Source organism: Mustela nigripes, chromosome 6 (genome assembly GCF_022355385.1).
Source record: "Mustela nigripes isolate SB6536 chromosome 6, MUSNIG.SB6536, whole genome shotgun sequence".
NCBI classification, from domain to species: Eukaryota; Metazoa; Chordata; class Mammalia; order Carnivora; family Mustelidae; genus Mustela; species Mustela nigripes.
Window position 1 is genome coordinate 100,392,521 of NC_081562.1, and position 16,827 is coordinate 100,409,347.

The 16,827-nt window shown below is 46.2% G+C and overlaps 1 protein-coding gene across 3 annotated transcripts in view; it reads right to left on the reverse strand.

Annotated features, from left to right (window-relative positions):
• The window catches only part of LRRC23 (leucine rich repeat containing 23), a 5,509-nt gene extending 1,862 nt beyond the window's left edge, over positions 1-3,647 (reverse strand). The window contains exons 1-6 of one of the 3 annotated variants that reach the window (XM_059403671.1): positions 3,383-3,647; positions 2,719-2,862; positions 2,526-2,635; positions 1,831-2,084; positions 1,040-1,170; positions 313-449 (exon numbers count right to left, since the gene is read on the reverse strand). In XM_059403671.1, coding sequence (XP_059259654.1) covers positions 313-449; positions 1,040-1,170; positions 1,831-2,084; positions 2,526-2,635; positions 2,719-2,841 — 755 coding nt within the window. In that variant the 5' untranslated portion in view covers positions 2,842-2,862; positions 3,383-3,647. Of the gene's footprint in view, positions 1-312; positions 450-1,039; positions 1,171-1,830; positions 2,085-2,525; positions 2,636-2,718; positions 3,346-3,366 lie in introns of those variants that run through there. The other 2 variants (XM_059403670.1, XM_059403668.1) reach the window with 2 other exon arrangements.
• Between the last annotated feature and the right edge of the window lie 13,180 nt (positions 3,648-16,827).

The window sequence follows — 16,827 nt, forward strand, 5'->3', positions numbered from 1 at the left end:
TGCCTTCAGCTCAAGTCATGGTCTCAGGGTCCTGGGATGGAGCCCCACATCGGGCTCTCTGCTCAGCAGGGAGCCTGTTTCCCTTCCTCTCTCTCTCTCTGCCTGCTTCTCTGCCTACTTGTGATCTCTGTCTGTCAAATAAATAAATAAATAAAATCTTTAAAAAAAAAAAAAAAAAGACCAGGATGGAGGATGAGAGGAGAGTCTAAGAGCAGGCTAGGATTGGGGCTTTGGGACCAGGGAGGAATGTGGGGTCAGAAGTCACTCCTGGTCCAGTGCAGGGACAAGGTGGGGCCAGGAAGGGGTGAATACCTCAGATTGAGATACTGCAGTGATGTCATTTCTTTGGAGAAGCCACTCAGCGTTTCAATCTGGTTGTCTCGAAGATGTAAGGTAGTGAGATTGCTTAGGTGCTCCAAGCCCTCCACTTTCTTCAGCATGTTCTGGGCCTAGCCCCCAGGATATAGCACAGAGATCGGGAGAAGGTAGTAGGAACAGGGAAGAGAAGTCAGAGACGCGGGAAATGTAAGAGTGGCAGTGCAGGGGTGCAGGAGGGGAGTGGAAGTGGGTAGAGATGGGGGTAGACATGAAAGAAGTCTAGGAGAAGCTGCCAGTCCAGAGAAAGGTCAGCAGTAACCACCCCCCATCCCACCAAAGCCCCCTCTGACTCAGAAGGAGATGCTTTGACCCACGCCAAAGCCCATGTGCCCCACTGCTCCACTGAGCAGAAATGGCTTCAGCACCACCCTAGAATCGAGAGGCTCAAGAGCCAAAAAGACTTAACATTCAGGTGGCTTCTCTAGTCTGATATTTGTAAGTTACACTACTACCTGTATCAAAGCAAATTGTCTCTATTCCCATGTGTTATGTATTATCAGCCCTACAAAGTAGGAAGGGCTCAGTAAATGATACCAAATGCCCATGATGATGGTGAGGTTAATAGCTGAGCCTACTAGAAGCCAGGCACCCTGCCCCCCACCCCTCAGCCCCGAGCTGTGCCCTCTTCCTGTACCAACCACCCTCTAACCCAGTGAGCTACCAGGAAGAGGTTCTTCAGCTTAGGAAGGTTGATTCCCAGGGTGCTCTCCAGCTGGTTCCCCCGCAGCTCCAGTGTGTGCAGGCTGATCAGCTTTTGGGGGTCCAGACCAGTCACCCTGCGGATGCGGTTCCCTAAGGAGCAAGAGGTGGTATGAGCTCATAGAGCTGTCCCAACTTCCAGCGGTAGAACCTGAATGATAGGAGCCTCTGTATCATCCTGTCTCTCTAATGTGAGGTGTCTATGAGGAGGGACGGCTCCAGACTTGACACCTCTGGGGCCCTGAAGCAAGGGGTCTGGGAGTCTAAGGGCCAAATGGACATGTCCATCCAAGCCTTTGAGGAGGGAATGAGGACTGCCCAGTACCCCCCATGCTTAACTCCTTCTTCTCCCTCAATTCTTTGCTCAGATGTCAGCTTCTCACTGACACTTGTCCTAACCAGCCTGTTTGAAATTACCACCTGTGCCTCTACCCAGTCCCTTTATCCTAATCTGTTTTCCACAGCACCTATTTCCTCTCCACATCGTATATAAATTTATTTAATTATTATGCCCATTGGTAGCTGTCTGTTTCCCTTATTTGAATATAAGCTTCATGAGACTAGGGATTTTGTTTTGTTTACTGCTACATCTCCAGCACATAGAAATGTCGTAGTGAATCATAAGGGCTGTCTGAATGAATGAATGAATGAATGGAGATTACTGTGTGGCACAGCCCAATACCACACTGTCCGCTTCTGCTGGCCCCAAGCTAAGAAGGAGAGACTCTTGTGTAGCCCGACTGAAAGGCCCACCTTTGAGATCCAGGCTGCCCAGACGAGGGTGGGAGATGCCCTCAGTGTCAGTGATCTGGTTATAGGCAAAGCTAGCAATCTGCAGGTACGGCAGCTCGTTCAGGTGTGCGCTCCACAGATTGTTGCCATCGGCCTTGAGCCAGAGCAGGTGGGTCAGGTTATTGAGTGGGGACAAGTCTGTGAGGTGGTTCTCGGAAACATCCACATAGCGCAGATGGATGTAGGACCGTAACAGGTAGATGTCGGTCAGGTCCCTAGCAGACAGCAGAGGCCAGAGTTAAAGAATCCAGCAAGGACTGGCAGAGACCTACAGCAGAGGGCAATGTGGAGATGGCTTGTACTGGAGAGAAGGGTGACTGATGGGAGTGGTGGGGGAGGGGGAGAGAAGGTGGGTGGGTTCTTCACAGGGAGCAGGGGCTTCCATCTGTGAAGAGCTGAGAACTGACCCTCTGAAGGACAAGAGGAGGAGTCCAGTCCAGTAGGAATCGCCCTGACAGACGCTCATAGTCTCCAATTCCCCAGGCCAGCTCTGAAGCAGGGACCCACAGGGCTCCTGGAAAGTAAATTCTATCCTTCCCTTCCACTGGCCAAGGTAAGAGAGATCCAGACTCCCAGCGGCAACAGCCAGGCAGGAGGGTGAGAGAGGAGATTGGACCCTACAACCTCAGCCCTCTTCTGGTCCCCCATAAGCGCACCTCTCTTTAACCTCCAGCTTGACATAAGCGTGAGCCAGTCCATTGCCCGTCTTACAGAGCAAAGAAAGCCCTTCCTTCATCATGTCCTCTGTGAGGGGGTTGAGCATCCACTGCAAGAAGAAGTGGAGTCAGGCATCCCTTTCGTCCCAAACCCCTCCCTTAGCCTTAGGACCCCACCGTTTCCAGCTCTCACTTCCTCTGAGTACTCTTCTCCCTCCTTCCTGTAGTCCTTCCACTCCTCCGTCTCCTTCTCATCATCTTCTTTTTCCAGATCGTCCTGGTCTGACTCAAAGTCTTCCAGCTCTTCATCTGACATCTCTCTTCCCTGCTGAAGGCTCTGGAGTGAGAGATCAAGCTCAGTGCGCCTCCCCAAAAGGAATGTGTCCTGAGCTCTAGCCAACCTCCAGCTCCCTGGCCTCCACTGACGGGGTGCCCTTCCCATCACCCCTGATCTCTTCCAACTGTGCTTCCCTCCTTATCCCTGTGAGCATCTCATTTTGATGCCCAGCCTCCACCTTGACTTCCCACCAAGGACCTCTCTCCCTTCAGAGTGCCTTCCCAGGCCTTTCCTGCCCTTCACAGGGTCTCCAATTGTCTTCTCGAAGCTCTGCCTCCCTGCTTCCTGACCTCCCCTCTCCCCAGGTCTTCCCGCCTCCTCCATCAACCATGTTCTCCTACCAACCTCCTACACTCCTCCCCTCCCTGCCTTCCCTAACCCCTGCTCCAGTCATTTCTTTTCACTTTCCCACCCTGTCTAGCCCCATTTCCCCGTCCCCTCTGAGGCACCAGACTGACGCCCTCTCCAACCCTCCCACCCAATCCTTCACTAAGGGGCTCGGACCCTGGTTCCGCCCTACTAAAAAATGAGGTTCCGGAGAGGGTCTTGGCCCTGACAAGGAAGGAGTGTTTTGGAAGAGGGGAAAGGCGCCAGGAGGCGTTGTGTACTGTTGTTATGGAAACGATGGGGCCGGACACCCGGCTACATCAACGGCGCCTCCGCTGAGAGGAGGGCCGCGAGGGGTCGGCGACCAACTGACGCGAAAAATCCGCCCCGGAGCAAGTGGACCATTGGTCGCCGGGTCAGGAAGCCAACTCCCCAGTCCTGTGAAGTCTGGGCGTTAATTGGCCCAGGGCAAAAAGCAGTGGGTGGGGCTTGGAACAGGGCAGTGGGGAGGGGAGATGGGCGGGGCTACGCGACAGTCACTCAAGACGTTAAAGAGACCGCACATCCTCAAAGCAAAAGTATTGTGACTTCAGAAGAAACATGCTCTGAAGCTAAGTGGGGGAAGAGGAGCAAGAAACACCAAGGTATCCGGTCTGGTTTCTACCCCCACTCCAGCCTTGCACTTGGCTGACCTTTGCAAGGTGGCTTGGTGGAGCGGAAGGAGCCCAGGCCAATGTATCTTAAGACCTGGGTTGGAGTCTTGGCAAATCTGTTTACTAGCAATTTACCTGAGACTCTACTTTCTCATCTGTAAAATAGGCTTAAGTGACACCAACAGACGGGGTTCGAGTGTGTGTGTAATCTATGCTAATGCAATGTAGATTGCTAAACCTGTTTGGAGCATTTCACTTTTCCTCATATCCTGACTGGTTTGATGCAAACTTTTAGGGGCTAGTAAGGGAGAAAATCCAACAAGCACCCACTGAAATACTCCTCATCCAACGTTGTAATGTAGACAGCAAGACCTGATAGAGCCCTAGGCAGGCACTCAGGTCTGCGTGACTTGTTGAAGGAGATGAAAAAGAAGTTAAGGTTCAGCAAGTATTTCCTGAGAGTTTGTGCCAGATACCGTGTGAGATGTCTTCACAAGTGATTTAATGTTTACACCAGTCCTGTGAGATAGATATTTGAAAGAAGAGGAGACTAAGGCTCAGAGTGGTTAATATTTATGACCCAATTCCTGCCAGGAGAAAGAGAGATAGTACCAATCTTATGGGATCTAATATAAATAAAACAGGCAACAAGGTAAGATATCATGATTTATTGTTAAATCGTGTGTTACAGACTTACTATGACACACAAAGTGATCTGATGGAAGATCTGGTGGGCTAGAAACCAGGACCTGTTACCTCCTGCCCTGTCCAGCTTGGATAAAACAGTTAATAGACAAATCTGGTCACTTGATGTCATGGAACTGTCAGAGTCTGAGACACCAGGTTCAAAACCCACCCTATCGTTTAATCCCTAGGTGTTCCTCAGCAGGTTATATTAACTTATCCTGAGGTTTAATCTTCACATTTGTGAATTAGGGATAAAGACATCCATTTCCATAAGGATTCTTAGAAGGTCAAAAGAGAAAATGTGGGTAAATTGCCTTACACATAGTTGACCCTCTGTCTGGATCTCCCTGGCCCTCCCCACCTCTTTCCTGTTTCCTCAGTCCTGGGATTGTCATGAGGAATAAGAAAGGAAATGTGGAAACAGGAAGGTTAGAAATGTGAGGCAAATGAACCCAACTGTATTGTTGGAGTGGGAAAGGAAAAGTCCATGTGGTCTGATGTAGCTAGAGGGAGAGGCTGTGATTTTCCTTGGCCCAGAAGAAAAAAGAAGACATATTAGGTGGGAAGAAAAGACATGACAGAAGGATGAGGGAAGTATCATTGAGCCCTGCTTTTATTAAGCGCTTACTCTGTGCCAGTCACCCAAGGATGATAAAGGACAATTTCTATCATCTGGAGCCTCACAGTCCACTGACAGGGTTAAGTAAACGAGTAATTCAATATAATGAGACAGATGTTATAATAGTGATACCTGACGCTTGCAGAGCTTTTACTGAGTGACAGGGGATAATTTTATAGTACATGTATCTAGATAATATAATATATTCAGGGCAGAGATTCCAGACAGAGGAAGCATCTTTGGTAAGTCTTGGAGGAGAGAGAGGCCAGTCAGTACCCGTGCAAAGAAAATAGTCTGGGGCGCCTGGATGGCTCAGTCAGTTAAGCGGCTGACTCTTGATTTTGACTCAGTTTGTGATCTCAGAGTCTTGGGATCCAGCCCCGTGTGGTGCTCCACACTCAGTGTGAAGTCTTCTTGTCCCTCTCCCTCTGCTCCTCCTCCTTCTCTTTCTCAAACAAACAAACAAACAAACAAATAAAATTTAAAAAAAAAAAGTGGGTAGTTCTGCTGGATGGAGCAGGAGGCTTAGGGACATGAGGTAGGAGCTGCAAACAGAGCTGAGCACACTGAGGAAGCTGGACTTTATCCTAAAAACTGGAAGGAGCCACTAGAGATTTTATTTTGTGTTTCATTGACGAGGACTGAATCTACACTGTGTAATGACAGCTAGATACTCCATGTCCTCTCTGATGACATCTTTGCTCTAGAATGGTCTAGATAGAATCTCCCAGAATTATAAAAGTAATATTTAAACTTAAGTGTATATAGAGAACATACAAGTCCATGAACCCTCAGCATCACTTTCATTTATGAATAAAGATGTAGAGTTTGCAAATCTATAGATTTGCCTATTTTGCACATTTTACATAAATGAGATCACATAACATGGGGTCCTCTGTGACTACCTTCTTTCACCCCAGCATCAGACCTCCAAGGTTCGTCCATGTTGGAGCATCTATCAGGACTTTGCCCCTTTTGATTGCTGAGCAATGTTCCATTGTGTGGTTTATGCCACATTTTATTTTTTCATTCACCGATTGATGGTTATTTGGGTTGTTTCCTTTTGTTTGTTTGTTTTAAGATTTTATTTATTTATTTGACAGAGAGAGAAAGAGCGAGAGAGGGAACACAAGTAGGGGGAGTGGGAGAGGGAGAAGCAGGTTTCCCATGGAGCAGGGAGCCCGGTGCAAGGTTCCATCCTAGGACGCTGGGATCATGACCCAAGCCAAAGGCAGATGCTTAATCAACTGAGCCACCCAGGCGCCTGTTTCCATTTTTGGCTATTATGAGTAATGTTGCTATGAACATTCACAGACAAAATTTGGTGTGGCCATTTGTTTTCATTTCTTTTGATTACATACCCAATTGATATCAATACAAAAATAATAATTTTAGTATCAAAATATTGAATTCTGTGCTATAATGAAAGGATTCCAAAGGAGGATACCATCCTTTGCCCTATGGAGATTTCATTCTAAAATATTTACAGTATCTGGGGGGCCTGGGTGGCTCAGTGGGTTTAAGCCTCCGCCTTCAGCTCAGGTCATGATCTCTGGGTCCTGGGATCCAGCCCAGCATCTGGCTCTCCGCTCCACAAGGAGCCTGCTTCCCTTTCTCTCTCTCTCTCTTTCTCTCTCTTTCCTCTCTCTCTATGCCTGACTTTCTGTCTACTTGTGATCTCTGTCAGATAAATAAATAAAATCTTTTTTTTAAAAGATTTTATTTATTTATTTGACAGGCAGAGATCACAAGTAGGCAGATAGGCAGGCAGAGGCGGGGGGGGGGGAGCAGACTCTCCGCGGAGCAGAGAGCCCAATTTGGGGCTCAATCCCAGGACCCTAACCCACTGAGCCACCCGGGCGTCCCAATAAATAAAATCTTTAAAAAATATATTTACAGGGGTGCCTGGGTGGCTCAGTGGGTTAAAGCCTCTGCCTTTGGCTTGGGTCATCATCCCAGGGTCCTGGGATTGAGCCCCACACTGGGTTCTCTGCTCTGCAGGGAGCCTGCTTCCTCCCCCCTCTCTCTGCCTGCCTCTCTACCTACTTGTAATCTCTGTCCATCAAATAAATAAATACAATCTTAAAAAAAAATATTTACAGTATCAACATATTCATTCATTTAGTCAAATATATATATTGGGCACTTGCTATGTACTAAGCATTTTTGGTAAGAGCCTAATAAAATATTATATGCTAATGCTCAGAAGGAAACTATTTTCATTTGGAAAATCTATTAAAGGGGGGCTTGTCTGGCTCAGTCAGTAGAACATGCAACTCTTGATCTTGGGGCTGTGAATTCAAGCCCCCAAGTTAAGTGTAGAGATTACTTAAAAATTTTTTAAAAATCTGTAAAAAGTGAAAAAAATCTATTACGATTACAACCTGACCTCAGACATTTCAATTTAGTCTATTGGCAAATTTTTCCTTACAAGTGAAATTGTAAGGAGTAGAATTGCTGTATGATATGGTAACTTTATATTTAACCTTTTAAGGAACTGCCACACCAGTTTCCAAAGTGGCTGTGCCATATAACATTTCCACCAGCAGTGTCTGAGAGTTCTAATTTCGCCACATCCTGGCCAACAGTTGTTGTTATCTGTGGTTCTTGACTATAGCTATCCTAGCGGATGTGATGTGGTGTTTTGTCGTGGTTTTGATTTTCATGACTCCGATGGCTAAAGATGTTGAGCAATTTTTTTTATGTGTTTATTAGCCATTTGTGTATCTTCTTTGGAGAACTGTCTATTCAGACTGTTTATTTTTTAGCTGGGGCTTTCAGTCTTCTCATTTTTGAGTTAACAAACAGAACTTTTATATTCCTGGGGGAAGCGTTGTGCCCAGCTAAAAAAATTTCCCAGCCTCCATTTCTGATAGGTCAATGACATATTAGTGAAGTCACTGGGGGAAACTTCGAGAAGGTCCCTTTTTTCTGCTTCCCTTCCTCTTACTTACTGTCTAAAACAGGAATGTGATGGATGCAGTCCTAGCAACTATGTGGGACTATGAGATGACCCTGAGAATATAAGCCACGTGCTAAGATTCTAGAACAAGTGTAGAGAGCAGAACATCATGAAGCTGTTACAACAACCTTGAACTGCCTCTCAAGATTTAATTTTGCAAAAGAGAAAATAGTTTACGCCACTAGGTTTGGGGGTGGATCTATGTTATTGCCAAATGCAATTCTTACCTGATGATAACCAGTTATCTCAAAACTTAGTAGCTTAAAATGACATTCATTATCTCAGTTTCTGTGGATCAGGAATCCAAGAGTGGCTTAGCTGGGTTTCATCCAGCTGTTGGAAGGGGCTACAGTTATCTGAAGGCTTGACTGAGGCTGGAGGATCTGCCTCCAAGAAGGCTCACTGCTATGACTGCTGGCAAGATAGTTTCTTGCCAGGGTGCCTGGGTGGCTCAGTGGGTTAAGCATCTGCCTTTGGCTCAGGTCATGATCTCAGGGTCCTGGGACCCAGCCTCACATTGGGCTCTCTGCTCAACGGGGAGCCTGCTTTCTCTTCTCTCTCTCTCTGCCTGCTGCTCTGACTACTTGTGATCTCTCTCTGTGTCAAATAAATAAATACAATCTTAAAAAAAAGAAAAAGATAGTTTCTTGCCATATGGGTTTTTCTATAGGGCCACCTGAGTGTCATTACAATATGGCAGCTGGCTTCCCCCAGAGCAAGTGATCGGAGAGAGAGAGAGACCAAGATGGAGCCCCTCTGCCTTTTATGACTTGGTCTCCAAAGACACGTGCCCCTTCCACTTTATTATGTTCTTTAGGAACTTGTTATTAAATCCAGCCCTCACTCAAGTGGAGGGGAATTAGCTTTCACCTTTTGAATGGAGAAGTATCAGAGAATTTGTGGGCATATTTTAAAACCTTACCTGGATACACTAATGTTTTGTCCTTTTTACATGCAGAGTATCTTTTCCTAATTGTCCTTATACTTGGTTTATAGTGTCACTTTACAGAAATTTGATATTTGTCTGTGCTCTTTACTGCCAACTGCTTCAGTAAGGTTTCCGAATTGTGTGTGTCTGATTTAGAAACCCTTTCTCACCCCCAAGGTTATGAAAAGATTCTTTTGTATATGTTCTGGTATTTACATTTTTTCAAAAGATTTTTATTTATTTGAGAGAGAGAGTGTGTGAAATAGAGCAGGAGCACAGGGTGGGGAGGGGGAGAAACAGTCTCCCTGCTCAGGCTTAACCCACTGAGCCACCCAGGCACCCCCTTGTAAGTATCTTTTATTTTTAAAAATTATAATTTATTTAGGGGCACCTGGCTGGCTCAGTTGGTAGAGTGTGTGACTCTTGATCTCTGGGTTGTGAATTTGAGCCCTATGTTGGGTGTGGAGATTACTTAAAATCTTAAAAAATAAAATAAAATTTATTTAAATTATGAGATTAAAAAAAAATAATGGCTGCCTTGGGTACCTGGGTGGCTTGGTGGGTTGAGTGTCTGCCTTTGGCTCTCGTCATAATCTCAGGGTCCTGGAATCAAGTCCCACATCAGGCTCTCTGCTTAGCAGGGAGTCTGCGGCTCCCTCTCACTCTCCCTTTGTGCTGTCTTTCTCAAAAAATTAATAAGGGGCACCTGGGTGACTCAGTGGGTTAAGCCTCTGCCTCCAACTCCAGTCATGATCCTAGGGTCCTGGGATTGAGCCCCACATCGGGCTCTGGGCTCAGCAGGGAGCCTGCTCCCCTCCCCTCTCTCTGCCTGCCTCTCTGCCTACTTGTGATCTCTGTCAAATAAATAAATAAAATCTTTTTAAAAATTAATAAAATCTTTTTTTAAATGGCTGCCTTTAACATCTGGCTTACAGAATTCATGAAAAATTATCAGTTCTCACAAGCCTGTGCAACCCAGCTTCAGCATACCATTGCATATTTTGCTGAAATTTTCTATTTTCAACCAAGAACTCTTTTCTCAGTGCTGGGCTTATATAGCTAACCTCCTACTTCAACATTTATGTGACTCACAGACATCTCAAACTTAACAGATCCAAAAACAAGTCCTGTATCTTTCCCCCTAATTCTGTTTCTTCAGTGCTCCCTGTATCAGCATTCAGATGTTCAAACCAGAAACCTTGGAGTCATCCTTGTCCTTTTTTTTTTTTTTTTTCTCCCTCAATGACTCTTTTCCCCACTGGCCTCCCTGTGAGAAGTGTGACTCCATCTACTCTCCAACTCCTCCGTTACCTTCCTGAGCTACGTTACCTTCCTGAGCTTCGTTACTGCACCCAGCCACCCTTGGACCAGAGAGCCCTCTTTTCAAGTCTTCCCACCATGAAGCCCCTTCCTTCTTCAGGGGATCTCACTCTTCTGTGTGGAAGTCCTGCTCATCATCTTGGCCTCAGTTAAATGTGACTTCCTCAGAATGGCCTTTCCTGCTCCAGAATTTAGGTTAGGATCCCCTCTTATAGTTCCTGGCCTTTCTCTGATAGCAGTAAACACAGTTCGTCTTTATGTAAGAATTTGTGGATCCTCAGGTTTGCACCCTTCCAGTTGTCATTTAGGATTCACTAGGAGTAGATGCCCTGGAGGATATAAAGGACAGAAAAACTGGAAAAACTCGAGTCTGTATTTTTAAAATTAGCAAGGATAAACAAAAGCGTATTAGATTTGGCACTCAAGGGCTTGGGTGGCTCAGTGGTTAAGTGTGTTCCTTTGACTCAGGACATTATCTCAGGGTCCTGGGATCATGCCCCACATTGGGGTCTCTGCTCTGCAGGAAGCCTGCTTCTCCCTCTCTCTGCTGCTCCCCCTGCTTGTGCTCTGTCAAATAAATAAAATCTTTTTTTTTTTTTTAAGATTTTATTTATTTGTCAGAGAGAGAGGGAGAGCTAGCACAGGCAGACAGAATGGCAGGCAGAGGCAGAGGGAGAAGCAGGCTCCCTGCCCAGCAAGGACGCTGGGATCATGACCTGAGTCGAAGGCAGCTGCTTAACCAACTGAGCCACCTAGGCGTCCCAAATAAATAAAATCTTAAAAGAAAAAAAAGATTTGGCAAGCAAGACACTTGATGACTAATCTAGGCGAGACTGGCAGAGTTAAAGACGTTGTGGTTATTATAATAATGTGTGTACTCCTTTATACTAGTTTCTAACATAACCTGGGTGTCTCCTACTGCCGGCCTCCCCCCTCCAAGGTGAACAAAAAAATTCTCTCCTGTAGAGGGTCCCTAAACGTCTTCCCTGATAGCTGCAGGAAGACAGATGGGGAAGCAAGGAAAACTGCTTTTGAGGGACGGACAAGTGGACACTTTACATGTAAAGAAACTGGGGTGTAAGCCTCGATTGGGAAACTAGCAGAAGCAGTAGGCCCTCCCACCCCCCTCTGGAGCCCGGGACCAGAACCGCCCCTCCGCGTCCGGGTTAACAGCCCCTACCCGCCAAGCCCGGGCTTTCAGCTTGGAACCCTCGCTTCCGCCCTAGGCCTTTGTTCCGGCGCAGAACGTTACGGGAGGCGGGAGCTGCAGTGCAGAGGTGGGCCCCTAGCTTGAGGGCTCTGGCCTCGGAGGTGGCGGGTGGGAGGGAACGGCTGCGAGCAGCCCCGGGCCACGAATGCGGCCGCTGGGGGGCGCGCGAGCCCTCGCCCCCGCCGCCCCCGCCGCCCCCGCCGCCGCGCGCCCGCCCACATGGCCGTCCACGTGACCTCGGCGCGTTGGGGAGTCCGCGTCTCCGCCTGCCGCGGGCTCTGCGGCAGCTACCAAACGAGCACCGGGGGCGGTGGCGCGGGGCGGGGCGTGTGGCACGGGCTGACGGAACTGCGGTCGCCATTTCGTCGCTGCCCTAGTGTTTGGCGAGTGGCTTCTCGTTTCTAAGTCCCGATGCTGCCGTTTACCAGCTCTGTAGTTCTGGACCGGTCGTTTAACGTTCCCGAGCTGCGGCTTACGAATCTGTAAAAATTGGCATATCTTAGTCGGGAGGATTTAATGACATACAGTGGGAGCTTCATCGTAGACGCACTTAACGTGGACTGGTTAGGGCAGAAGCTTGCCAGCCACCATTCCGTGCGAGTGACAGGTGGGAGACGAGACCATGTTTTCTGTGGCTCCAATTCTGCGCCTCTCAGTGCCTGTTACCTTAGGAGGCAGACTGAGATTCTAGAATTGTGTGTTTAAAACTAGGTTCTAGAGTTTCCGGATGCCTCTTTTCTAATAGGACCCATGTGACGGCAATCCACCCATTTTACCAAGGACTGGCATGTCCTCCTCCAACTGGTACATAAAGGACCTCAAGAAATCCACATGCGCAGTCAAGGTTCAAAAAAGCTTGGGAACCCGGGTCATCAGTTTCTCGCGTAACTGCTATAGTGACAGCAAAATACATGTGGTAAACCTTTAAGGAAGACTGAAAGAGCACTAAACTTCCTGGAAGAGAGGAACCAGGTACGTGAGCCTAACTAACAATGGCAGTACATGGCGGAAAAAGAAATACTCTTGGTCTCAAGCCAGAGTTCAAGCCTCCTGCCAGAGAAGACAGCTTCAGACGGAAGGATTTCAAAACCACCCAAGGATGGCATAACATTTAGAAACCATTTCAACTTCTAAAATGTGCAAACCATTGGTGGGGCTGCATCTGTGGAGAACAGGGAATAAAAACCACCCAGAGCTACTAAAATAAATTACTGGCCAAATGGCTCTTTTCTAGAATATGATGAGGCTGGTAGCTTCTGGGGGGAAAGGGCCCAACTGTTTTTATGTTTCCAAACTAGAAACACAAAGCTCTGGATTGAAAACAATGACCTTGTGACCACTTCTGACTCCCTCTTTCATTGTGGTAGCATAGCCCGGTATTTAATAAGCCAAACATGTTCCATGGGGATACCCTAAAAAACAAACAAACAAAAAAAACCTGCTTTCACTGCAGCGATTAAATGCAAAGTGCTAGGTGATCACCACACTTTCCATGATTGGGATTTACAGTTCTACATTTTAGAAGTCAAGTAGGACCTCATAGTGAAAGGCCTTGGCTTTAGTGTGGCTTACAGACTGCACTGCCATCCGAGGTACCACACTCTTTAGAAGCGTGCTCCTGAAGACATCAAAGGCTACCTCTCCCCAACATTAGGTGTGTCCTTCACTTTGCTGACCTAAGCAGAATTTGCTATTTCAAAGCCACACACATGAGGCTGAGTGAGATTCCTCTCCGACTCCCAGAGCCATGAATGGTGACCCTAATCTAAATGTGGTAATGAGTTGGATGGGTTGGACATTCTTCAGTGTTGGCAAGTTACATCACTTATAGTAAACAGTCATGGCAACAATCAACCTTAAAACAGATCATGCATGTTGAGAAGAATGTATTTAGGATTTTAAGGGTTTTCTATTAACAAAGAAGGGAAACACATTGTTGGAGTGGCCTAGCAAGCTGATGGTGTCAGCTTTGTGGGAGAAATTGAAGAACTTCTTGAGAGCCACAGAGAATTACTAATAAGAAGGATGAGGAACTGATAAAATCATCCCAGAAGACAAAGATATGAGAAACAGGAAGGGAAGACCAGATGGCATCTTCGCAAATATGTTAAAATTTTTGCAAAAATGCTGAAATACCTGATTTAACACCCCCCCCCCCTTTTAAGTAGACTCCACACCCAGCACGGAGCTGGAGCTTGAACTCACAACCCTGAGATCAAGACCTAAGCTGAAATCAAGAGTTGGATGCTTAACTGACTGAGCCACCCAGGCACCCATGATTGACTTAATTTCTGAATAAAATCTCTCTGTGGAGAGAAACCAGAAAATTAAATGTGGTTAACACTGTATGTTTATAACTCAGCAGTTCAGTGTATAAGTATGCACCCAACAAAAATGCGTGCCCACGTCCACTAAAAGACTTCTATTACACTGTATGTACATAGGAACTTTTCCTATAACAGCTAACAACCAAAAACAACTCAAATGGCCATCAACAGTAGAATAAATTGTCGTATGGCCATACAACAGAGTAATGTAAAGCAATGAAAATAATGAGCTACCATTTCATGCAACAAGATAGATGACTCACCATCCTAATGCTGAGAAAAGTAAGTCAGGCACATAAGAATATACGCTCTATGGTATTTTATGAAATTGAACAGGCAAAGCTAATCTATACTAACAGGTCATATAAGAGTTCCCTTTAAGGATGTAGTGTCAGGGAAAGGGCAAGAAGGAGCCTCTGGGATGCTAGAAATGTTCTGGATCTTTTTGGTGAGGATCACACAGCATATGTAAAAATTCATTGAACAATTTAAGATGAATTTACTTTGTAGTTGCTACATCTCAAATAAAAAGTAATAAAACTTCTTGTAGCATTATGTAACATTTGAACGAGTATCAAGTGTTTGAGCAGTTCAAGATTCAGTGGTAACAACTGGTGAATACCGTGTTTTAAGCAACCAGCCCCTGAGCAGGGACACTTCCCAATCTCGAACTAGAGTTGGCCATGGCTGAAGCTTTCCCTTTGTGCCCTAAGCCTTCATCCACCACAGTCATGATGTCCTTTTTGTTATTGTCACACTGACAAGAATATCCAGGTTGGGTGGATGACAGGTTTTAAGGTTCACATCCTTCTTTTGATACGTTTTCGTCTTCAGTTAAAATTACGAAATTTTATTCATGCACCATTGTATGATACTCATGCTACTGTATTTTACACAAAACCAACATCTGCTGTATCTGATAGGTTCAGTAAGGGATTTTCAAGGGTAATTCTGAGACATGGCTGTCACCTTATCTCTCCCAACTCTCTATCTTCGCCCTCCTGTTTTACATAGCATAGCATCTGACAGAAACTGCCAGTTCAGCCTCTTCAGCCTAGACTCCCACCTCCCACAACCCACATGAGCTCTCCCATCAAAGTTGCCAATGACCAAAAAAATCTCATTAAGTAGTCAAACCTGAATTTTCTGCTCACTGTGTCCTCCTTAACCCTCTTCTCACTCTACATGCTCTCTCTGGGGCCCATCTCTGACTCTCATAGTTCAGCTTCTGACTAAAGAATGTCACACCTCCCAAATTTACTTCTCCAGCCCAGGCCCCTTACTACCCCTCCAGACCTGCAATTTTCATGTGTGGGCCAGATGGTTCCATCTGGTTGTTGCTCAGATACCTCAAAAACACGTCATAAAGTGAACTCACATCCCTCCCCCACTCCCCTGCCCCTTTCCAATGGCTTGTCTTTCTGTCATCTCCATCATCATAGTGAAAGGCCTTGGCTTTAGTGTGGCTAAAGGGGTACCCCCTTCCAACAGTCTTCTGGGCTAAACCTTTTCTCTCACCTCAGCATCTAATCAGCCACCATAACTTGCAGTTTCATCAGTGTTTCTTGAATTTTTTTCTTCCTTATTTCTACTGCCTCATTTCAGGCTCTTGACACTCGTCACCCAGGCAGCTGTAACCAGTCTCTTTGCTTCTAGTTCTGTTTCCCCCGAAACCTCCTTTATGTTGCTGTGCCAGGGTGGTTTTTCAGTTTTTTTTTTTTTTTTTTTTTTTTTTTTAAGTAATCTCTACACCCAGCATGGAGCTCGAACTCATGACCCCAAGATCAAGTGATGCATGCTCTACCGACTGAGCCAGCTGGGTCCCCTCATGGTGGTTTTTCTAAAATGAGTATCTGTCCATGTTTCTCTCCTGTTTTCTTCATATGTGTCTCCATTACTGGTCTGTCCTACAGGAGAACATTTGTATTCCTTAACTTGGCCACTGTCATTTGGCACTGACTTCTGTAGGCTTGTCTCTCATCGTTTCTTTCTAGCTGCAGGAACCTGGAAGTCTTCAAACTTCCCCAAACCCATCTCCTGCTTCTGGCTTTTTTCATGCTGACCTCTCAGTCTTGAATAATTTCTTCATGTAGCAACCCTAACCCAACCCCCATCCTGCAAACTACCTTCTGAGCCCATTCTTAGTCATTCTTTAAGATTCAGCCCAGTGTAACACTCCAGGACACCTGCCTAACTGCTTGATCCCCGGTTAGGAGTCCCATCCTTTTGACTCCCATAAGACTTTCTTTATTCTTTCATAATTTCATCTACTACTGTTTTATTTTGTTTTTATTTATTTGACAGAGAGAGAGATCACAAGTAGGCATAGAGTCAAGCAGGGAGGGCAGGGCAGAGGGGCAGAGCAGGCTCTCTGCTGAGCAGAGAGCCCAATAGGGCTTGATCCTAGGAACCTTGGATCATGCTCAGAACCAAAGGCAGAGGCCCAACCCACTGAGCCACCCAAGCACCCCCCCAATAAACTGTTTTATGAATGTCTTGTTACCTCCTTGGGGATTCACAGTTGCATCTTCCATGCTTAGCATAGATGATTAAATTTGAACTCAAACCTGCTCTGAGTTCACATGTATATAACCTCACCGAATCCTCACTATGGCCTATGCAGTAGATACCAACAGTATCTCCATTTTACAGAGGAAGAAACAGGTATTGGGGAAGTTCAGTGGTTTGCTCAAGGTGACATGCATACTGGCCTTCAGGTATTCACACCCAGTTAGCTTGGCTCCACATTTGGCATCCTTCATCACTATATTACATTGCCTTTTTTTTTTTTAAAGATGTTATTTATTTGGGGCACTTGGGTGGCTCAGTGGGTTAAAGCCTCTGCCTTTGGCTCGGGTCGTGATCTCAGGGTCCTGGGATCGAGCCCACATCGGGTTCTCTGCTCTGCGGGGAGCCTGCTTCCTCCTCTCTC